Consider the following 22768-nt stretch of genomic DNA (forward strand, 5'->3'; position numbering starts at 1 on the left):
AGGAGGCCCCTGGGCCACCGACAGCCCAAAGGGGGCGGGGCCGGGGGCGGGGCCGTCCCGCACCCGGGACCCTCAGCATTAGTATTACTGTTCATTCATTCAATCGCATCTATTGAGCGCTTACTGTGTGCAGAACACTGTACTGAGCGCTTGGGAAGGACAAGTGGGCAACATAGAGAGACGGTCCCTACCCAACAGCGGGCTCCCAGTCTAGAAGGGGGAGACAGATAACGAAACAAAACATATTAACAAAATAAAATACATAGAATGAATATGTACAAGTGAAATAAATAGAGTAATAAATATGTACAAACATATATACTGGGGCTGTGGGGAGGGGAAGGAGGCAAGGCGGGGGGATGGGGAGGGGGAGAGGAAGGAGGGGAAGCACTGTTCTAAGCGCTGAGGAGGTTGCAAGGTGAGCAGGTTGTCCCACGGGGGGCTCGTGGCCTTAATCCCCATTTTACAGATGAGGGAACTGAGGCACAGAGAAGTTCAGTGACTGCCCAAAGTCACACAGCTGACAATTGGTGAGTCGGGATTTGAACCCATGACTTCTGATTCCATCATCATCAATCGTATTTATTGAGCGCTTACTGTGTGCAGAGCACTGTACTAAGCGCTTGGGAAGTACAAGTTGGCAACATATAGAGACAGTCCCTACCCAATAGTGGGCTCACAGTCTAAAAAGCCCCTGCTCTTTCCACTGAGCCACGCCGCTTCTCTTGCACTGCCCTTGGGCATCCCGATGCGGGGAAGCAGGAGGCAGAAACTCAGACCTTTGTCCCTAACGGTGCTCGCTTCCCCAGAGAAGATTTCAACTCCCAGCCCAGCCATCCTGCCCACAAAGAGCTTCCAGTCTCATCTCTTCCTTTCCCCTCTCTCAATCAATGGTTTCCACCCCCCCCATGTCCCCTCAAATGGGACAATAAGTTTCGGCCTGCCTCCGTGTTTTGTTTTGTTGTCTGTCTCCCCCTTCTAGATTGTGAGCCCTTTATTTATTTATTTTACTTGTACGTATCTATTCTATTTATTTTATTTTGTTAATACGTTTTGTTTTGTTCTCTGTCTCTCCCTTCTAGACTGTGAGCCCACTGTTGGGTAGGGACCGTCTCTAGATGTTGCCAACTTGGACTTCCCAAGCGCTTAGTACAGTGGTCTGCACACAGTAAGCGCTCAATAAATGCGATTGATTGATTGAAGTCACTTAACTTCTCTGAGCCTCAGTTACCTCATCTGGAAAATGGGGATTACGACTGTGAGCCCCATGTGGGACAACCGGATCACCTTGTGTCCCGCCCAGCGCTTAGAACAGTGCTTTGCACATAGTAAGCCCTTAACAAATGCCATTATTATTATTATTATTATTGTTGTGTAGAGACCGTCTCTATATGTTGCCAAATTGTACTTCCCAAGCGCTTAGCACAGTGCTCTGCACACAGTAAGCACTCAATAAATACAACTGAATGAATGAATGCCTGCTGCAACCTGCTCAATCGCGGTGCCTGAGGATCAGAGGACCTGGGTTCTAATTCTGCCTCTGCTACTTATCTGCTGTGGGAAATAGGGCAAAGCACTTCGCCCCTCTTCCCCTCACTTTCCTCATCTGCAAAATAAGGGACAGTGAGCTTCATGTGGGACAGGGACTGTGTCCAACCTCATTAGCTTGGATCTACCCCAGCGCTTAGTACAGTGCCTGGCATGTAGTAAACACTAGCAAATGCCATTTTTTTTTTAAAAAAGGAACACAACGGGAAGGGGCAAGTGAGGGCCCAGGGGTCTAAAGCCTGGGGTCTAATTCCCAATGAGAAATTATTATCGCAGTGGGGTTGTCAGCTTCTTTTCAGGTGCCCTAGTGCCTCTGTGCCCTTTGCCACAGGCTTCCAAGGTCATTTCTTCGAAATCACGTTTCCACTTCTGCTGGAGATTAAGTTTTATTGATTCATTTTCTGCCGTTCCAATTGGGTTTTCTGCTTAATCCCAGCCTCCCCCGATTGGATTCATTTTCTGCCAGAGTTATATAATTCTCGGGTCTTCTGACTTTCTGTTTGTTCAAAATGAAACAGGCCTAATCGCTGTAATCTCTTTCCCTGGTGGCCCTAATCCAAAACTCCCCAAAACAAGCCCAGTAATGAATCCAGTTCTTCCCCTTCAGGGAAAGGCCTGGGGAGGGGGAGGGAGGTAGTGGGCCTAATATGCAAGAAAACTGGGCCCCGTCCAAACACAGACGTGTCCTGCTGGACACTGGACAGCTATGTGGGAGCATGTTTGAATGGGCTAGCCATGCATGATTCTCCCGAGTACTGGTCAAAGTATTAATGTACTCAGACTTAAAGCTTGTTGTGGGCAGCGAATGTCTGTTCATTGTTACAGTCATTCATTCCGTCATATTTATTAATTCATTTATTCATTCAATCGTATTAATCGTATTAATTCAATCGTATTTACTGTGTGCAGAACACTGTACTAAGTGCTTGGAAAGTACTATGTAGCAATTAAGAGACAATCCCTGACCTATAATGGGCGCACAGTCAAGAACAGTGGAGAGAGACATCAAAACAAGTAAACAGGCATCAATAAAAATGAATATTCCTCCCTTCAAAGCCCTACTGAGGAGCCCGGGCTTGGGAGTCAGAGATTGTGGGTTCAAATCCTGTCTCCACCAATTGTCAGCTGTGTGACTTTGGGCAAGTCACTTCACTTCTTTGTGCCTCAGTTCCCTCATCTGTAACACGGGGATGAAGACTGTGAGCCCCACATGGGACAACCTGATCCCCTTGTATCCTCCCCAGTGCTTAGAACAGCGCTTGGCATGGAGTAAGTGCTTAACAAATGCTGTCATTATTATTATTACTAATAAATACCACTGAATGAGCCCCTTCTAGACTGTGAGCCCCTTCCAGACTGTGAGCCCGTTGTTGGGTAGGGATCGTCTCTATATGTTGCCAACTTGTACTTCCCAAGCGCTTAGTACAGTGCTCTGCACACAGTAAGCACTCAATAAATACAATTGTTGTTAATATGTTTTGTTTTGTTGTCTGACTCCCCCTTCTAGAGTGTGAGCCCGCTGTTGGGTAGGGACCGTCTCTATATGTTGCCAACTTGTCCTTCCCAAGCGCTTAGTCCAGTGCTCTGCACACAGTAAGTGCTCAATAAATAAGATTGAATGAATGAATGAATTTATTTTACTTGTACGTATTTATTCTATTTATTTTATTTTGTTAATATGTTTTATTCTGTTGTCTGTCTCCCCCTTCTAGACTGTGAGCCTGCTGTTGGGTAGGGACCGTCTCTAGTTGTACTCCCCAAGCGCTTAGTCCAATGCTCTGCACACAGTAAGCGCTCAATAAATACGATTGAATGAATGAATGAATTTATTTTACTTGTACATATTTATTTTATTTTGTTAATATGTTTTGTTTTGCTGTTTCCCCCTTCTAGACTGGGAGCCCGCTGTTTTCTAGGGACTGTCTCTAGTTGTACTTCCCAAGCGCTTAGTCCAGTGTTCTGCACGCAGTGATTGCTCAATAAATACGATTGAAGGAATGAATGAATGGAAGGATGAATGAATGAATGACAATAGGCCGGGCATGGGGGGGGAAGAACTACATTTCCCAGCAGGCCGCGAGGCTCTGCGCAGGCGCAGTCGATCTGTCCATCATGGCCACCGTGCTGTCCAGGGCGTTGAAGCTGCCAGGTAAAGGGGCCTTGTTGTGCCCGGGGCCTGGGCACCCCCGGGCACCCTCGGGCATGGAGGGGGGAGGGACAGCAACACCAGGAGGAGGAGGAGGAGGAGGAAGAAGAAGAGGAAGAGGAGGAGAAGGAGGGGAGGCCTCCCTCAGCATCCCTTCTGGGGAGCAGCAGCTGCTGCTGCTGCTGCAGCAGAGGAACCCCCAGCGTGGGTGGGCATCATCCCTCGGGCCTGCATAATAATAATAGTGATGGCATTTATTAAGCGCTTACTATGTGCCAAGCACTGTTCTAAGCGCTGGGGAGGCTACAAGGTGATTAGGTTGCCCCACGGGGGGCTCACAGTCTTAATCCCCACTTGACAGGTAAGGGAACTGAGGCCCAGTGGAGTGACTTGCCCAGAGTCACACAGCTGACAAGTGGCGGAGTCGGGATTTGAACCCGTAACCACCGACTCCAGAGCTCGTGCTCTTTCCACTGAGCCACGCTGCTCCTCATACCCCAAGGTCGGGGGGCACCAAAATCGCCCCCACCCCCGGGAGCTGGCACAAAGAGAGGCCCCTTCGGCCTCTCCATGGGATGCCATCAGCTATCTATCAGTCGTATTTATTAAGTGCTTCCAGGGTGCAGAGCACTGTCCTAAACGCTTCTCATCGATGGTATTTACTGAGCACTCACTATGCGCAGAGCACCGTGCTAAACGCTTCTCATCGGTGGTATTTATTGAGTGCTCACTATGCGCAGAGCACCGTCCTAAACACTTCTCATCGGTGATATTTACTGAGCACTCACTATGCGCACAGCACCGCCCTAAACGCTTCTCATTGGTGGTATTTACCGAGCGCTCACTATGTGCAGAGCACCGTCTTAAACGCCTCTCATCGGTGGTGTTTACTGAGCACTCACTATGTGCAGAGCACTGTCCTAAACGCTTACAATAAAATAATAATGTTAAGTGCTTACTTTGTTCTAAGTACTGGGAAGTGCCAGGCTCTTTTCTATGTGCCAAGCACTGTTCTAAGCACTTATCATGGATGGTATTAATTGAGCGCATACCCTGTGCAGAGCACCATCATCAGTGCTTATCATCAGTGATATTTACTGAGCGCTAACTACAATGATAATAATTATGGTATTTGCTAAACGCTTACCATGTGCCAGGCACTGTACTAAGCACTAGAGTGAATACAATCAATCAATCAATCGTATTTATTGAGCACTTACTGTGTGCAGAGCACTGTACTAAGCGCTTGGGAAGTACAAGTTGGCAACATATAGAGACAGTCCCTACCCAACAGTGGGCTCACAGTCTATAAGGGGGAAACAGAGAACAAAACCAAACATACTAACAAAATAAAATAAATAGAACAGATATGTAAAAGTAAAATAAATAGAGTAATAAATATGTACAAACATATATACATATATACAGTCAACAAGTTAACAACAATGGTGGATAGCAATGGACAGAGCGCCGGGAGGGTGTATGTAACTTGAGAAGCAGCGTGGCCTTGTGGAAAGAGCCCAGGCCTGGGGGTCCCAGGGCCTAGGTTCTAATCCTGGCTCCGCCACTCATCTGCTGCGTCACCTTGGACGAGTCACTTGACTTCTCAGTGCCTCAGTTACCTCATCTGTAAAATGGGTGTTAAGACTGGGAGCCCTTTGTGGGCAGGGATTGTCTTCAACCTGATTATCTTGTGTCTACCCTGCAGCTTAGTACAGTGCCTGATTCATAGCAAGTGCTTAACAAATGCTATTATTTAAAAAAACCCCTGTCCATTTGTAATATTACTAAACCCTCTTAAAGTGCCCTGTGGTTTTTCTGTGTGCAATCATTTTATTAAGAAATTGAGAAGTAGTGCTTCTTAGTGGATAGAGCCCTATGTGGGACAGGGACTGTGTCTAATTTGATGACCTTGTATCTACCCCAGAGCTTAGTACAGTGCCTGGCACGTAGTAAGTGCTTAAATGCCATAAAAAAGAAGTATTTTTCAATTAATTCTAAGGCATGCAATGCAAGTTTTTGTATTGGTTATCTAGACTGTAAGCTCCACGTGAGAGGGAAATTGAACTCTTGCAAATTACATTGAACTTTCCCAAGTGCTTAGCACAGCGCTCTGCACACAGTAAGTGCTCTATAAATATGACCGATTGCTTGAGTCAGGAGACCCCATTCTAGGCCCTACTTGTGGTGTGACCTAGGGCAGGTCCTCAGTTTTTTCCTCTGCAAAATGGGAATAAAATACCCTCTCTCCTTCCCTTTTAGACCGCAAACGCCGGGTGGGATGGAGCTGTCTCGGATCCAATATTCTTGGCTCTGCCCCAGTGTTTAGCATACAGTAACAATGCATGCCATTGTTACTGTTATTATGAAATCAGTCAGGGCGTGCACACCGAGGTGTGTTTGAGGTGTCAGTCCCTATCGAATGAGTTGTTGCCCCGTCACCAGTTTCTCCTGGCTGGGTAAAACCCTGACCGGAGAGGTGAGTTTACTCTCTCTCAGTTCTGAGCCCTTGTTTTTTTTGTTGTTGTTTTTTTAAATGGTATCTGATAACTACATTAATGTCTGTCTCCCCCTGTAGACTGTAAGCTCACTGTGGGCACTGAACTAAGCGCTTAGGAGAATACAAAATAACGATAAACAGACTATTCCCAGCCCACATTGAGCTTCCCTGCCCGGAACGTTATGGTCCCGTCTCCTGGGCCGGACCAGCACTTAGAACAGTGCTTTGCACATAGTAAGCGCTTAATAAATGCCATCATTATTGTTGTTATCACGTTCCCTGCCCATCCTCTCAAAGATACACAGCTTTCTGGGTCTTCCTAGACATGTGCCATTGCCCAAGAGAGAGAGACCTTATGGTATTTGTTAAGCGCTTACTCTGTGCCAGGCACTGTACTAAGCGCTGGGATAGATTCAAGCTAATCAAGGTGGACACTGTCCCTGTCCCACATGGGGCTGACACTGTTCCCCCTCTGTCTCTTACCCTCTCTTCCGTGTCTCTCCCTGTCTCATTCTCGTTCTGGGCTTCTTATACTCTGTCTCTCTGTCTTGGTCTCTCTCTGCCTCTCTTTTTGTCTCTTCATTTCTCTCTTGTGAGCCCCTCCATCTCTTACTCTGTCTCTGTCTCATTTTCTCCCCGTGCCCCTTCCACTCTGCCTCGGCTTCTCTCTGGGTCTCTTGCACTCTCCACCTCTCTCTCTTTATGTCTCTGCGATTCTTTGTGTTTCTGACTCTTCCACTCTCTCCGTGTCTCCGTCTCTCTGCAGGGAAGAAGAACCCAGACCTGGGGGAGTACGACCCCCTCACCCAGGCAGACAGCGACGAGAGCGAAGATGACCTGGTGCTGAACCTTCAGCAGCAGCAGCAGCAGCAGAAGAACGGCGGCGTCAAGAATGGGAAGAGCCCTCTGGGGGAGCCCGCTGACTCGGACGTGGAGGGCGGGGGGACCCCCAAGCCGCCTCGTCTGGCCGAGGGTCCCCCTGAGGGCTACTCCCCGGGACCCCTGGGGGGGCTGGAGCCGAAGGCCGCCTCGTCCCTCGGGGCCTACCTGAGGACGTCCGTGTTCCTGCTGACGGTGCTGGTCTCCATCGTCCTGGTGCTCGTATGCGCCTTTCTGGTGCCCTGCCCACGCCGGGACCCCCGTGGGACGTGGACCCGCCTGCTGGGCCCACCGGGGGGTGAGTGGCTCCGTCCGACGGGCGGAGGTTCGGCCGGGGGAGGTGCCGGTACCCCTCCCCACCCCAACCCTGTCCGGACCGGGCGGTGATTTGCACGGGGGTCTCCCGATAGCGGCTGGGGAGGTCGGGATGTCTCTCGGGGCCCCGTGTCTCTGATGCAAACCGGGCATCAACCAGTCAGTGCTGTTTATTGAGCACCTGCTGTGTGCTCAGCACTGTGCTTGGGAGGGTCCAGTAGAGTTAGTAGACACGATCCCCTGGCCTCGAGGAGCTGACAGTCTACTGCGTGCAGAACACCGGACTGAGTGCTTGGAGGAGTCCAGTAGAGTTAGAAGATACTATCCCTTGACCTCGTTGAGCTGTCCATTTGCCGTGGGCAGAGCACCGATCTGAACGTTTGGGAGAGAGCAGTAGTAGACTCCGTCACCACCCTCAAGTAGCTGACAGGCCTCTGTGTACTGAGCACCTGGGAGAGTCCCACAGAATTAGTAGTCATTCAGTCGTATTTATCGAGTGCTTATTTTGTGCAGAGCACTGTACTAAGCGCTCGGGAGAGTACAGTACGACAATAAAAATACATTCTCTACCCACAACGAGCACGATCCCTGCCCTTAAGGAGTTTATGATCTAGCAACTCCCACTTGGAGGCCTATACAGCCACTGTGAGTTACACACGCACTGTCCTCCTGTCTCCCCTCCTCTGAAAACTCCCGCGGCTCCGTGGGGGCCGGGGGTGACTGCAGACGGGGCTGGGTGGTCCCTGCCGCCAAAAGGCTCTGTCCTCAGTCTGCTTCCCTTGCTTGGGCTAGCTGGCCAGTGAAGAAACCAGCCTAGAGCCTCACTACCTTCTTTACCCTCCTCTCCTCCGACCTGAGCCCGTTTGGGGTCCTTGTAATGCTCCCGCTGTTTCCCTTGAAGCAAAGTACACAATGGTCCAATAGTGGTAGTGATAATGATGGCATTGAAACACTTACTATGTGCTAAGTGCTGGGTTTCTCCCATGGGGCTTCTCGTCTAAGTGGGAGGGAGAAGCCACTGATAAAAGAACTGAGGTCCAGAAGGGCTGAGTGACTCACCCAAAGGCACAGAGCAGTGGCACGAACCTGAGTCTCCTGACACCCAATCCCAGGCTCCTCCTTCAGCTCTGCTGGGGCCAGGGAGAGGAGGTAGCACTGGGGAAGCCCCCCACCCCACCAGTTCCTGGAAACAAGGGGGTTCTGTCTCTGGAGCTGAGGGTTGGGGATTGATGGAGATGACCTCTCTGTCCCCGGCGCCTCGTAGAGGGGGCCCTGACGGTGCTGGAGCTGACCGACGCCGGCGGGGACCAGCTGCCTGACGTCCTGCTTTCCTCCTCAGCTGCGGCAAACCTGAGCACACCAGGTAGAGGGAGGGTCTCCGGGAGCCGGACGGGGGTGCCGCCCATCACCCCTTCGGCCGCCACGGGGGCTCGGGCTGCCTGAGGGCCTTCCTGTGGACCTTCAGCCCCTCCCTTTTCCCCGTTACCTTATCTCCCGAGGGCAGTGCCCTCTCCTTCGCCCCATCCGACCGCATGGTGGGCTGAGGAGTGGAGTGGAAGAGCGGGTGGGCAGGCAGGACCCGGGACGATGCCGGGTGGCCCAGGTGACTTGGACCCTCACTGGCGCCTGAGAGGGTATGAGGGAGCGTGGGGGTGGGAAAGGGTGGGCACCTGGGGAGCTCTGAGGGGGCTCCCAGGGGAGACCGACAGCCGTGTCTGCGTCCGGTCCTCATCCTCTACCCGCCGACGGGGCGGTTGGACCGTGTCCATATGCCCCCCAGGGATCACAACCCCCAGAAGCCTTTGCTCCCATGCTGCACATCATCCCCTGGGCTGGGTTGGCAGCGGGGCAGGGCAGATCCCGCTGTTTCTGGCTCTTGGCCAGGGCCCCTCACAGCCCTGCCCCTGTGACCCTACAGGCGCCTCCAAGCCACTGGCCACACTTCAGGCCTTCTCAGGTCTGAACGGCAGCACCCTTTGGGCCCGCACCCTCCCGGAAGAGGCGCGAGGGGTGCAGTGTTCCAGGCTGGCGTGGCCAGGGGCCTCCGAGAGAGCCACCTGTGTCGTGACAGGGATGTCCAAGCTGCTGACCACGGCCAGAGCCACCTCAGGTAGAGTGGAAAGCAGAGGGGACTCTGGGCCGATGGGACCCCCCCTCCACCTCCTGCATTTCCCAAGGACGGGAGATGGGAAACCAGACGCTACATACTCACAGTTTCCAGAATCGGGCACGGAGGCTCCTGCGAGGCCTTTATGATGTCCTTGAAGCGATGGGAGATTTTAATCATCCATCTGGAGTGGGTCGGGGGACCCCAGCTCTCCTGCCCGAGGGTGGCTTTGGGGCTGGGGTGGAGCGGTCTGGGGGCTCCCGTGGCCCAAAGCCACACTGAAACCCTCCGCGGCCCCAGGGACGGCCGTGTGGACACTCGACCCGGCCCAGCTGGCCAACGGGACTCTGGCAGCCCCGGCTGCAATCCTCCCGGACGTGGACGGAGACGGGGTCGGCGATCTCCTGGTGCTGACCATCGGAGAGTCACAGGTGCCCACTGTGGGGAGCCCAGGCCCCAGAGGGGGACGGGGGAGAGGGGAGGAGGTCTTCCCACCCCGGGGCACCTTTGGAGGTCTCTGAGCAGTCTTTTTTTTTTAATGGTATTAGATGTAAGTGGTATACTATGTATCAAACACTGTTCTAAGCACTGGGGAAGGTACAAGTTAATTAGATGGGACACAGTCCCTGTCCCACATGAGGCTGACGGTCTTTCTTTTCCCAGTGTTGGTGGTCACCCATCTCCTTGGACTAGGCTAGCTAATGCTCTGTCGTCTCAGTCAGTCTGTCTGTGGGTCAGTTATATGTACTGGTTGCGTACTGTGTGCTGAGCACTGGACTGAACGCTTGCGAGGATCAAGTAGTTAGACACAGTCCCAGCCCTTAAGGAGCTGATGTCTACTATGTGCAGAGCACTTGGGAGAATCCCTGCCCTCTGGGAATTTAAAATATACTGTGTGTAGAATACCTAACTGAACACTTGGGAAAGTCTAACAAAGGTAGTACACATGATACTTGCCCTCCAGGAGCTTACAGTCTGCTAATTGCATCATCATCATCATCATCAATCGTATTGCAGAGACCTAGACTCTCTCCAGGGCCCAGCATGGTAGATTTGGCAGTCACAATCCCTGCCCTCCAGGAGCTGACAGCTGAACGGAGGAATCAGTCAATCAGTGGTATTTATTGAGCGCTTGCTGTGTGCAGAGCGCCATACTAAGCGCTTGGGAGAATCCTGTACGATAGAGTTGGTAGACATGAACCCTGCCCACAATGAGCTGACAGTCCAGGGGGATCTTACAGTGTAGCACAGCGGTATTTATTGAGCACTTAATGTGTGTAGAGCGCTGTACTAAGCACTTGGGATATCTTACGACAGAGCTGGCAGGCACGTTCCCTGCCCATGACCGTTTCCCGCCTCCGCAGCTCGACCTGTGCTTCCTGCTGGTCTCGGGGAAGACTGGGACCGCCGTGGGCCGACCCGTGAAGTATGGCATCATGGGAGCAGGGATGCTAATTGGTCCACAAGTCCACCTCACCCCCCACGGGGCCATCTACATCCTGTTCGGCTTCGGTGAGAAATGGCTATTTCCCCTTCTCACCCACCCACAAGGTTCAATCAGACTGATGAGGAGGCTGATGCCAGTCCATCATCAGGCAGGGGTATTTATTGAGCGTGGACCGTGTGCAGAGCACTCAACTAAGACGTGACCTCGGCCCTCAGAGAGTTACGGTCTTCTGTGTGCAGGGCAGTGTACCGAGGGCTTGGGAGAGTCCAGTACAGTCGGTAGATACTTTCCTTGCTTTCGAGGAGCTCAGGGTCTAGCGGGCCTGCTCACCCATGCCAGCTCCGGGCCACTGAGGTTTGCTGCTCCTCAGGCCCGGATTTCCCTGCCTGTGGGAAGCGAGGCTTAGGGGAAAAAGGGAAGCCTGGAAGTCAGAGGACATGGGTTCTGATCCCGGCTCTGCCACATGATGACGATGATGGTATTTGTTAAGCACTTACTATGTGCCAAGTACTGTTCTGAGCACCGGGGTAGTTACCAGGTTGTCCTACGTGAGGTTCACGGTCTTAATCCCCATTTTACAGGTGAGGTAACTGAGGCACAGAGAGGTTAAGAGACTTGCCCAGAGTCACACAGCTGGCAAGTGGCGGAGCCGGGATTAGAACCCACAACCTCTAGCCCCAAGCCCATACACTCCACTAAGACACGCTGCATTGCAGTTCACGTGTCTGCTAGGTGGCCTTGGGCAACCCACTTAACTTCTCTGGGCCTCAGTTACCTCCTCTGTAAAATGGGGATCAAGACTGTGGAGCTCCATTTGGGATAGGAATTATGTCCAACCTGATTCCTTTGTATCTACCCCAGTGCTTAGGACAGCACTTGGCACGTAGTAAGCGCTTAACAAATACAACAATTTATTATTGTTATTATGGGAAAGAGCCGGGACACTCAGATTTGAGTCCCAGAGCAGCTCCTGGCCTGTCACGTGGCCTTTCCCAAGTTGCCTAAGCTCTCTCTGGGCCTCAGTTTTTTCAGCTGTACAATGGGGATAAAATCGGGTACTCCCTCCCTCTCGCACTGATAAGGGAAGGAAGAGTGGCCTTCTGACTGCGTCCCTGGGTTGGGGTGGGGAGTCCTCCCTGGCTCGGCTCCCCCGGAACTGGGCTCTAAGGCGCGGCCTCTCCCCGGGGGTCCAGGCAATGTCCAGGCGGTGGCCCTGAGGGACGTCCTGGCCCAGGCCCAGCTCAGGGGTCGCTCCCTGCTGGCGCTGGATGAGCCCGAGTGGGAGAAGCGCAGGGCCTCTAACCGGTCGGAGGTCATTGACATCTACAGGTAGGGCGACCCCACCCCCCCGGGCGGCTCGGAGAGGGGGACCGGCCGGGAGGAGAGGCGTCTGCGGCCGGCGGGACCGGGAAGGGGGTGGGCAGGGCGGACATAAGTGGCGACGCCTCGTCTCTGCAGCGGCGGCGTGGAGTTCCTTCAGGCCGTGAAGGCTGTGAACACCAATTGCAGCCACCTCCTGGTGACCACTAAACAGGGGGTGTCCCTACTGCACGGCGAAGACCTCGGGATCCTCTGGACCCTGGACCTTCCGGACATAAGCAGGTGAGCGGGCCCCTCCGGTTCCCCTCAGGTAGGCAGCTTTACGTCCCAGAGTGCCCCGGTACGGGGAACGGAGAATGCTGGCACATTCTCCCTCTCCTCCCTGCCATCTGGTTCTCCTTGCTCTCTCTTCCTGTTGTTGAAGCAGAATGGTCTAGGAGATAGTCTGGGAGTCTGAAGGTCCCCGGTTCTAATCCTGTCTCTGCCATTTGTCTGCTGGGTGACCTTGGGCAAGTCACTTGGCTTCTCTGGGCCTCGGATACCTGTAAAATGGGGATGAAGACTTTGAGTATCCATCCCGATTTGCTTGTATTCACTCCAGCGCTTTGTTTGGTGCTTTGCACAAAGTAAGGGGTTAACAAATACCACGATTATTGTTATTATTACTTTTATTATTATTAATAATAATATTAATATTATTATACTTTCCCCCATCATTTCTCACAGCCAGCCGACCCCGGGGTATTTCACCGACGACCAGACCCCGGACTTCCTGCTACAGGCCCAGAGGGGAGAAGGCGTGAAAAAGGTAAGACCCGGGGTCTGATGGAGAAAGTGCCAGGCTGGGGGTCAATAGGCTTGAGTTCCAGGCCTGACTCTGTCCCGAGCCCACTGGGTGACCTTGGGCAAGTCACCTCTCTTTTCTGAAAATGGGGGTACAACTGCTGCTCTCCCTCTTAGGGTGTGCATCCCATGGGCGACGGGATTGGATAGGATCTGATGGCCTTTTATCCAGCACAACACTTGGCACAGAATAAGTGTTCAGTCTATAGCGTAATTTACCAGTCTTGAGTCGGAAGGGTCTCCTCGAGCTGTGGGAACGCACTGGGGTCTCCCGCTGTGTCTGATCCCAAAGCGCGGGCTGCTTCCGGATGGAGGGGACGATGGCGGGGACTGGCTCTCTCAGCCACCACATTTGGGCCTCGGATAGAGAGCCCCACCCCGGGTGCAGGAAGTAGCCCGTCGCCGTATTTATTGAGCACTTACTGTGTGAAGAGCACTGTTCTAAGCACTTGGGAGAGTACAATATAAGTCACATTCCCTTTCGACAACAAGCGTACAGTTTAGAGGGAGAGACAGACATTAATAAAAATAAGTAAATTATAAATTATGGCTGTGGGCATAAATGCTGTACGGCTGGGGGTGGCGGATGAATAAAGGGAGCAAGTTCAGGTCGCCGTAGAAGGGAGTAGAAGATAAGGAAAAGAGAGCATAGTCAGGGTAGGCCTCAGTAAGTCTTTGGCTAGTGGGATAATTGTAAGATTTGAGGAGGGAGGGTATTCCGGACAGGAGGCGGGATGTGGGCGAGAGGTCAGCAGTGAGATAGATGAGAAAGAGGTTCAGTGAGTAGGATAGCATTAGAAGAGCAAAGTGTGCGTGCTAGGGTGTAGTGTCAGTAGCCCCCATGTACCAGTATTAGATTACTAATACTAATTAGTATTAAGATTAGTAATTAGTAAAACTAATACGACTCAAGATTGGTAAATTATGCTATGGACTGAACGTTTACTCTGTGCCAAGCGTTGTGCTGGATAAAAGGCCATCAGATTCTATCCAATTAATTATTATTAGTATTATTAGTGTGGTATTTGATAAGTGCTTATAGTGGCTCAATGGAAAGAGCACGGGCTTTGGAGTCAGAGGTCAGGGGTTCAAATCCCGGCTCTGCCAATTGTCAGCTGTGTGACTTTGGGCAAGTCACTTAACTTCTCTGTGCCTCAGTTCCCTCATCTGTAAAATGGGGATTAAGACTGTGAGCCCCCCGTGGGACAATCTGGTCAACTTATATCCCTCCAGCGCTTAGAACAGTGCTTTGCACATAGTAAGCACTTAACAAATACCATCATTAGTATTATTATGTCAAACACTGTTCTGAGCACTGGGGTAGATACAAATTAATCAGGTCGGACACAGTCCCTGTCCCACATGGGGCTCGCAGTCTGAGATGGAGGGAGACCTGGTATTGAATCTCCATTTTATAATTGAGTAAACCGAGGCACAGAAAAGTGAAGTGACTGTCCCAAGGTCACAAGACAGGGAAGCGGCGGGACGGGGATTCGAACTCAGGTCTTTTTACTCCCAGGCCCAGGCCTCTTTCCTCTGGGCCGTGCTCCTTCCCGATTGGAACGAGGGTTTCCGGGGGAAGGCCCGTGGCCAGCCCTGCTCGGCTCAAGGGTTTTGGGGGCCAATCTGTGGCTAGAGGACCAGCTGCCTCCCCCAAAGCTCATTCGGGTTGGTTGGGGGCCGAGGGGCCTCCTCCATCAGCCCGTCGGGGCCCGGCCGCTGTTCCGGACGCTGATGGTGTCCGCCGGGCCTGTCACCCGCCTCCCAGGTACTGGTGGTGGACGGCACGTCGGGTGCCACGGTCTGGAGCGCCCGCCTCCCGTGTCACCTCAGGGAGTCAGATGCCGTCTCCGTCTTGACCTCCGACCGGAAGTCCGTCTTCCTCTTCTGGGCCGAGGGGCTGCCGGCTGGACCTGGCCGTTCGGTGAGGCGGGGTGAAAAATCCACCCGTCCCCCAGGCTTGGGGACCAAGCCCCTCCATTTGTGGCGCGCTGGACTGAGCGCTTAGGAGAGTCCAATAGAGAGTCAGTAGACGTAATCTTTGCCCTCAAGGAGGTTCCAAGCTGTATGCAGAGCACTGGACTGAGCGCTTGGGAGAGTCCAGTAACGATATAATTAAGATATTTGTTAAGCACTTACTCTGTGCCAGGCACTGTTCTAAGCGCTGGGGTGGATACAAGCAATAGAGACCCTCCCCTGTTAGAATGGAAGCTCTTGGAGGAGAGGGAGTAGGAATCTTTGCTTCTGCTGTTTGCTCCCAAGTGTTTAGAACACTGCTTAGCACTCAGTCCCAGTGACCAGTCGCGATGGGTCCTCAGCCATCCTGGAAGTGTTCCTGTTCCCTCTGTAGCCCGGCTGCAGGGAGAAGGCGGAACAGCGAGTGGGATTCAGGGTAGATATCTGTGATAGGAAGAGAGAGAGAAGGTGAATCCCCTGGTGTCGGGGGCAGGCCGGGCGCGGAGACCTTCGACCCAGGGGAGCCAGCTGGGCGGTCCTGATGGTGGGGTCGGGTTGGAGAGGATGGGCCGAGAGACCGTCTCTCCCATTCCGATGCTTCCTTCAGGATGTCCGCGAGGGAGGGCCCGGCCTCCAGCACCTCTACATCCTGCACCCGGCCTTCCCCTCGGTGCTCCTGGATCTGACCAACGTCACGGGCACGGTGACCGCGTCCAAAGGTAAGCGGCCGTTGAGCCACACAGCGGATGGGAGGGCAGGGTGGCGACAGCGTTCACTGAGGCCGGAGGGCCCTAGGCTCTCGGCTTAGGATCCGGGGGCCAACCCAGGTCTATTTGTCAAGCATTGACCGTGTGCCACGCACGCTATTGAGTGTCGGGTTGGAGATGACAAGGCAGTTGTGTCAGATGCAGCTCTTGGCCTGCAGCACAAGGAGCTCTCGTAAGCGGGTAGGAGAATGCCCATTTTACAGAGGAGAAAACTGAGGCCCAAAGAAACAAAGCGACTTCCCCAAGGACACCTGGGTTTAGAAACCCAGGCCCCCTGATTCGCAGGCCTGGGCTCTTTCCGCTAGACCGCACTCAAGTAGAAGAAAGGATCCGCTCCCTCGACTAGCATACATCTAACGGGGGAGGCGGTTACCAAATAATTGATCAGTAGGAGGAAGAAGAGAAGACAGAGAGGGTTAGGATGACTAAATAGAGATTCAGATAGGAACGTTTTTATATATAGGCCGGTACCAAAATGCGCTTCGGTGACAAGGGGGGTGGTGGGGGCCGGGAGAAGGGAGGGAACCAGGGAAGGCCTCCCGTGAGGAGGTGGGCTTCGGGCCATGACGAGCCACACCGCTCCTGGCTGGAGGGGCCTGTGACCATTGCATCCCGCCCGCAGTTGGGACGGTCGATGTCCGGAAGGATGCGTTCTTTGTGACCAGCAGCACGGGGCCCCGCTCTGCCGGTCACCCGGGGCCTCTGGGCATCCGCAGCCTGAGCCTGCGGGGGGCGCTGGCGGGGGGCCGGACGACGCCACTGCCGGACACGCCGCCCCCCCCGGCCTCTGGCCGCGGGGACCCACTGAGGCGTCTCCTCTCCAGGCTCAAGTTCGTCCGCTACGATCACAAGGTGCCACGGGGGGCACGCGGCGGGGAGGGCGGGGGGTCACGGAGCATCGATGGGGGGTGGGATGGCCCGACCCCGTGCCGTCCGTCTCTTGATGCTGAGGAAGGAAGGAGCTGGGAGCAGGCTGGGGGGCTCAGAGGGAGGACAGGAGGTGGTGTGGCCCAGGGGGAAGAGCCCGGCAATGGGATTGGTGAGATCCGGGTTCCAATTCTGGCTGTGTTTCCTCCCCAGTTCTAGCATGGTGGCGCATCCAGTTTGGGGCAGGACCAAAGGCCCCGGGGACTGACCCTCCCCGCAGGAAGTGGCTCTCGGGCAAGTCTGGGAGGACTCGGGTGGAGGGTGGGCCTGGCAGCCCCTGCCCCGGTCGGTCTGACCCCTCCCCACCCACCCAGGGTCCAGTGCATCCCCGAGGGCTGGGGGGCAGCACCATCTCTCTGCCCCCCACCCCTCACCCCCTTACCGGCCAGGGGCAACGGACTCCGAGGTTAAAGCTGGGTCCTGAAACCTGAAGAGGACCCTCGGGGCGGCCGACCCTCAGGGAAGACCACCCAGGAACCAGGCTGACCGTGCCCGCTCTCTACCACCTCCCCCAGCGTGCTGCGCCCGGGAGAGGAGGGTGGCCCTCTGGCTCCTCAGGGGCTGCCATGTCAGGAACCCCCCACCCCCACCCCTTCCTCACCCCCACGCCCCATCCCACCCTGCCCTGAGGTGGTCTGGAACTGTGAATGTCCTAGATGTCTATTTTTTTGTATGGGTAATTTATTAGCTCAGGCTGAGCAGCTTGGCACCAGGAAGCTATGGTCCTGCACCATTCCTCCTGGACGTTCAGTATGGGGGGCCTGGACCCTTCTGTCTCTCCTCCCCCTGCCCTCTGGTTCCCACTGATTCCTCCAGCCTCCCCCCACCACAGGCCCCGGTGAGCACCCCCATCCCCGAGCCCCCCGAGATCCAGAGTTGGTGGCAGGCAGGGGCGTTGTAAATATTTAAGTGTCTAAAGACCCCCATCCCCTAGCCTGCCGCAGCCCCTGGGTCTTCTTCCTAGCTCTGTTGCCTCTGTAGATTGATAAGCCCCATCCCCCAGTCCGGCTCAGGCCCAGCTTTCTCCTCGGCCACTGCCCACGGGGTGTTCCAGGATAAATCCGCAGCTTTCAGAAACCGCACTTCCCTTTGGCCGGGCTGGGGCCGTTTTGGAGGATGGGTGGGCCCTGGATGGTGTCCTGCTAGCCGTTACTCTGCCTTCGGGGTCCGGTTGGGCAGCTTGGGCAGGGCCGGGAGAGATCGTGTCCAGCTGTAAGGGCCCACAGCCATCAGTCTGGGCCCAGTCACCCCAGCCCAGGCTGGGCCGACTTGTTCTCCACCCTGGGGGTCGCCCCAATGCACCCCCTCTGTCCACCCCAGCTCCTCCACCCAGACCCCAACCCACCCCGCCTTGGGGGGGGGTCCCACAAAAAGTCAAGGCGGCTATAAGCAGGTACCGCCTCTCTGCCATGCTGACCACCCACCCACCAGCCCCGTGGCCGCCCCACCCTGCTCAGGCTGCTTCCCCACCCCAACCTAGGGCCACCCCTGCTAGGATCTGCTGGGGAAGAGAAGGATGCTGGGGACCTGAACCGCGACGCCCAATAAATCTTGTGTCGCATGGTGCTCTGCCCTCGTCTCTGTCTGGGTCCGGGGATGGTCCACTGGGACACTGAAGACGCAGGGGAGGAGGAGGAGGAGGCAGTGGGCTGGATGGTGGCCATTTCCCAGGTGCCCAGGGATGGCCGGCAGGGATGGGAGAAACCGAGTTCACTGGGAGGGGTGGGAAGAGAGGTGGCGAAGGGGCAGGGACCCAGGTTTTTGCCGAGCAAATGGGTCCGAGAGCCGCCCACCGCCGTGCGATGCTTCGGCCCTGCAGGGAAACTCCAAGCTCAGGGGCTGGTGGGGGCTGAGGAGAGGTGTCCCTTTCCTCCGGATGCGGGGAACAGACCTTTGGGCGGGGCTGGACATCTCCCAGCTCAACACCACCCTTCGGCCACCCACAGCGCAGCCACCTGGTCCAGGTTGACGGCGGGCTGGGGATGGGGCCCCTCGGCCCTCAGCTCGGTGCCCAGATCCAGCCGGGCGCCCGTTGGGGTCGACGGGGAGGTCCTGGGGCGGGCCGGGGGCAGAAAGCACTGGTGGAGGTGGGCGGGAAGGGTGCCGCCCTCCAGGCCGCGGTTGCGCGAGAACTCCAGCACCGTCTTAGTGTAGGTGTTGAGGGTGGTGACGGCCGACACCATGCAGCAGGTGAACGAGAACCAGGCCAGGCTGGGGGCGGAAGGACCTGGCCTGTGAGCCGGGGGCGGGGGAGGCTGCAGACCCCCGCCCCCGGCCCCCTTCTCAAGGAGCACTTACTAGAAAGCCCAGCCGTAGTCCCAACTGTGTGGTCTCCAGTCCTCCGGGCCCAGGCTCACGGTGGCTTGAAACACCTGCATGTACATCATGTGGGCCACCATGCCCAGGAGGCCTGACAGGAGGAGGAGGAGGAGGAGGAGGAGGAGGGCAGAGTGGTCACTCAAGGGATCAGGCCGTTAGATGATCCCTGCTGCCTGTGAGGGAGACGGGCCCACCCCCTCCCCTTCCTGCTACTCTGCCACCCTCTTTGGCCTTGCAGCCCAAGGCGGGTGACCAAAGGGACTCCGACAACCAGAGGAGACACACACCCCTGGGAGAAGAGTCAAGGCCACCCCTATCCAGATGCGCCTGGCTTGGGGATGAGGCGGGCCTAGCTGAGCTGGACCCTGCTGACCGGGGGGACGGACAGCTCTCTCACAGTACGCGTGTTCCCGGACTATCGCCCCCAACTCCGCTGGGGCCACCAGTGGGGGTGGGGGTCTGAGAGCCGGCTTTCCCCGCAACTGGACACCAGCCAAGGCCTTCGCAGCATGTCCCCTCCCCCACCCCCCAGTACTCGCTCACTCACCAGACAGAACGGAGGAGACAGCAGCGAAGGCATTGAGCTTCAGGCTGCACACGGGGTTGTCCAAGTGTAGCATCTCTGCCAGCAGCAACAGGAAGCTGACCACCAGCAGGCCAATGTAGACCAGCTCTGACCCCAGGGCCAGCCACAGGATCCCTGCAGGAACCAGAAGTCCTCCTGGGGACCAGTCCTGCGGACCCTCTCTCCCGGCCTCTCTTCCCTCTCCCTTGGCCCCTCTGTGTTTTCCCTTCCAACCTCTTATGGTATTTGGTAAGTATTCATTATACATCAAACACTGTTCTAAGCGCTGGAGTAGGTACAAGGTAAACAAATTGGCCCCCTTCCCTCTTATCTCCCCTTCCCCATTTTCTCCTTATTCTCTGCCCCCCACCCCCCATCCTCTTCCTCTCCTCCCCTCCCGTACCTCTCCCTCAGGTGCCACCCAAGGGCTGGGGGCACAGCCTCCCAACTCCACCCAACCAGTCCCAGCTTCCCGCAGCCAGCCGAGAAACTGGTCCCTGGGTCGGGCCACGGGAAGGGGTCCTGTTCCTTCCTCCTCAAATTCCCCCGGCCCCCTCCCAGGGCTGTGAAGCAAAGCCCTGTCGATTTTGATGGCGGTGGTGGGGTCCGCTGAAAAGTCAGTGAGTCTATTGTATTTATTGAGCACTTACTGTGTGCAAGGCACTGTATTAAGCGGTTGGGAGAGTACAATATAACAATAAACACATATTCCCTGCCCGCAATGAGCTTACAGTCTAGAGGGGGAGACATTAATATAAGTAAAGAAAAGGAAACCGGCAGCGGAGGGCCTCCCCCAATCTTCTGGTGGGGAAATCGGGCCGGTTTTCTCACCACCCTCAGGTCTTTAAACCTCCCAGGGGGATCGCGCGTTTGTCACTTCCACCGCAAAAATGCTGAGGGCCGGGAGTTGAGTTACTGATGCGGACCCCTAGGCGCATCTCAGAGACAGGGTCTCCACCAAGGAGCCCAGGCCCTTTTAGGGTTGGGGGGGTGGTGGCTGGGGGTGATGCCAAGCCTCACCTCTCTTGGTTGGCGGGGTCAGCTCAATAAAACTGCGGCACCTTTCACCTGCAACCCAAAGTGGGGGCAGTCAGAAGATGTGGGTTTGATTCCCCGCTCTGCCCCTGGCCTGTTGGGTGATGGTGGGGGGGCAATCGCTAACCCTCTCTGGGCCTCAGTTTCCTTCTCTGCAGAGTGGGGGGTCATATCCCATCTCCCTCCCACTTAGCAAACCCCATGGGGAACAGGGGTTGGGTCCCATCTGATTTCTCTGTGTCTACCCCAGCGCTAGTCAGAGAGTTTGGCACATAGTAAGTGCTGAATCCATGCCATCATCATTATTATAAGGTGAGTGAGGATCTAGTAGCTCTGCTGACAACACAGTGAGCAAGGCCCCAGTTAGGAAGGAAGTCTGGACCTCAGCCCCCTGGCCTTGGCAGGACGACTTCCAAATTTCCCAAGAGCCCTTCCTTCCCCGTCTACAGAATGGAGGCTGCAAGAGGGGCGGGAAAGGGGGTCGCTTTCTATTTCCCGTCGATAGGCTGGGAGACCTCGGGCCAGTCCTTTTCCCCCTCTGTGCCTTACGTTTTCCATTGGTTAAATAGGATCCGTCCATCCGGTCCTCCATTCTGGAGGAAGGGAAGGCAGAGGAGAAAGGACGGGGGGAGGGAGGGGAAAGATTAGAAAGGGGATGGCGAGGGAGAGGATTAGGAAGAGGAGCAGGAGGGAGGTTACCTGGCCCTTCAATGTTCTCCTCACAGGATAGCCACATACCCGCATGGAAGTAGCGGAAGGCGAAGCGGTCATCGCCGGTCTCCCAGCTGTAGTGGACAACCTCCCTCCCGGAGGCACTGACCCCCGCCCCACCTCCAGCAGGCACCAGCACGCCAATGCCCTTGGCAACTGACCCCTTCCCAAACAGGGGTTTGGGCACCTTTTGCGTGCCCACGCACCAGTGGCTTCCAAGCAGGGCTGCGGCGGACAGGCTCAGGGCCAACAGGTTTAGGATGGTGGCCAGGATCGTCCGGGGCACAGGCATCTCCCTCCAGAGCTCCATCTGCAACTGGCAAGCCGAGGGGGGCGAGGGGATCACCAATCCCTCTGCCCTGGCCTCACCCACCCGCAGCTGGTCACCCCATGGCCCTCCGCCCAATTCCCAGCCCCACAGAGCGTATGGTGGGCAGCAACCAGTGGTGGTGAGTCAATCAGCACTGGGAAGAGTCCAAAAAAGTAGTAGACAAAGCCCTTGCCCCCAAGGAGCTTAAAGTCTACTGTGTGCTGAGCACTTAGGAGGGTATATTAGAGTTAGTATGCCTGATCTCTGCCCTTGGGACCTTAGTCTAGAGCAGAGTGAGCCGGTTGTTTCCAGGGGATGGGGGTCATGGTTCCCCTGCTATCCCGGGGTGGGGGAGATGGGACCCTCTGTAGAGAAGAACAGGGGCCATGATCCAGCCTGGCTCAACTCTAGGGGTGACCCTGGTCTGGGCCAGTGGGCTATGGAGGCAGCGGGCGTGGGAGGGGGAGGGAAACGGTGAAGTGGACAGTTGGCTTGAGCGGTGGGGGCTCTTTCCCTGACTCCCCTAAGATAGGCAATGGGTGACCTCTTGGGATATTACGGGAGGCGGGGGGCCCTCCCACACAAGACAGAGTCTCCAGGATCCTGGGACTGGAAGAGCAGTGCATAGCAGAGTGTGGAAGCAGGAGAGCAGTGAATAGCAGAGTCAGGAACTAGGAAAGCAGCAGGAAATACGAGAAGCAGCATGGCCTTGTGGCTAGAACCCAGGCTTGGGAGTCAGAGAACATGGGTTCTAATCCTGTCTCTGCCACTTGTCTGCTGTGTGACCTTGGGCAAGTCACTTAACTTCTCTATGCCTCCGTTACCTCATCTGTAAAATGTGGGTTAAGACTGTGATTCCCCACAAGGGACAACCTAATTCCGTTGTATCTACCCCAGCGCTTAGAACAGTGCTTGGCACATAGTGCTTAACAAATGCCATCATTATTATTAGTTGTAGTATTACCATAGTAAAGGACGAAGAGAACGGGGACCAGAAACCCCAGGGCCTCCATCTCCACAAGTGACTGGAGGAAACACTTCTGAACCCCAAAGCCGGCAGCGCCCACCCCCAG

The 22768-nt window shown here is 55.3% G+C and overlaps 2 protein-coding genes across 2 annotated transcripts; one reads left to right on the forward strand and one right to left on the reverse strand.

Annotated features, from left to right (window-relative positions):
• The first annotated feature begins 3660 nt into the window (after nt 1-3660).
• On the forward strand, nt 3661-18312 carry FAM234B (family with sequence similarity 234 member B). Its single transcript, XM_038768010.1, has 13 exons — nt 3661-3697; nt 6961-7371; nt 8653-8751; nt 9307-9498; nt 9796-9926; nt 10860-11007; nt 12136-12271; nt 12401-12544; nt 12989-13070; nt 14874-15029; nt 15669-15780; nt 16451-16680; nt 16909-18312. Exons 1-13 carry the CDS (start codon nt 3661-3663, stop codon nt 16912-16914), a joined length of 1884 nt encoding a protein of 627 aa, XP_038623938.1. The 3' UTR covers nt 16915-18312.
• Nucleotides 18313-18674: 362 nt separating this feature from the next.
• Nucleotides 18675-21695, reverse strand: GSG1 (germ cell associated 1). Its single transcript, XM_038767744.1, has 5 exons — nt 21374-21695; nt 20660-20707; nt 19622-19774; nt 19054-19165; nt 18675-18966 (listed from the first exon to the last, which is right to left on the reverse strand). Exons 1-5 carry the CDS (start codon nt 21693-21695, stop codon nt 18675-18677), a joined length of 927 nt encoding a protein of 308 aa, XP_038623672.1.
• Between the last annotated feature and the right edge of the window lie 1073 nt (nt 21696-22768).

This window comes from Tachyglossus aculeatus, chromosome 27 (genome assembly GCF_015852505.1).
Source record: "Tachyglossus aculeatus isolate mTacAcu1 chromosome 27, mTacAcu1.pri, whole genome shotgun sequence".
Taxonomy (NCBI): domain Eukaryota; kingdom Metazoa; phylum Chordata; class Mammalia; order Monotremata; family Tachyglossidae; genus Tachyglossus; species Tachyglossus aculeatus.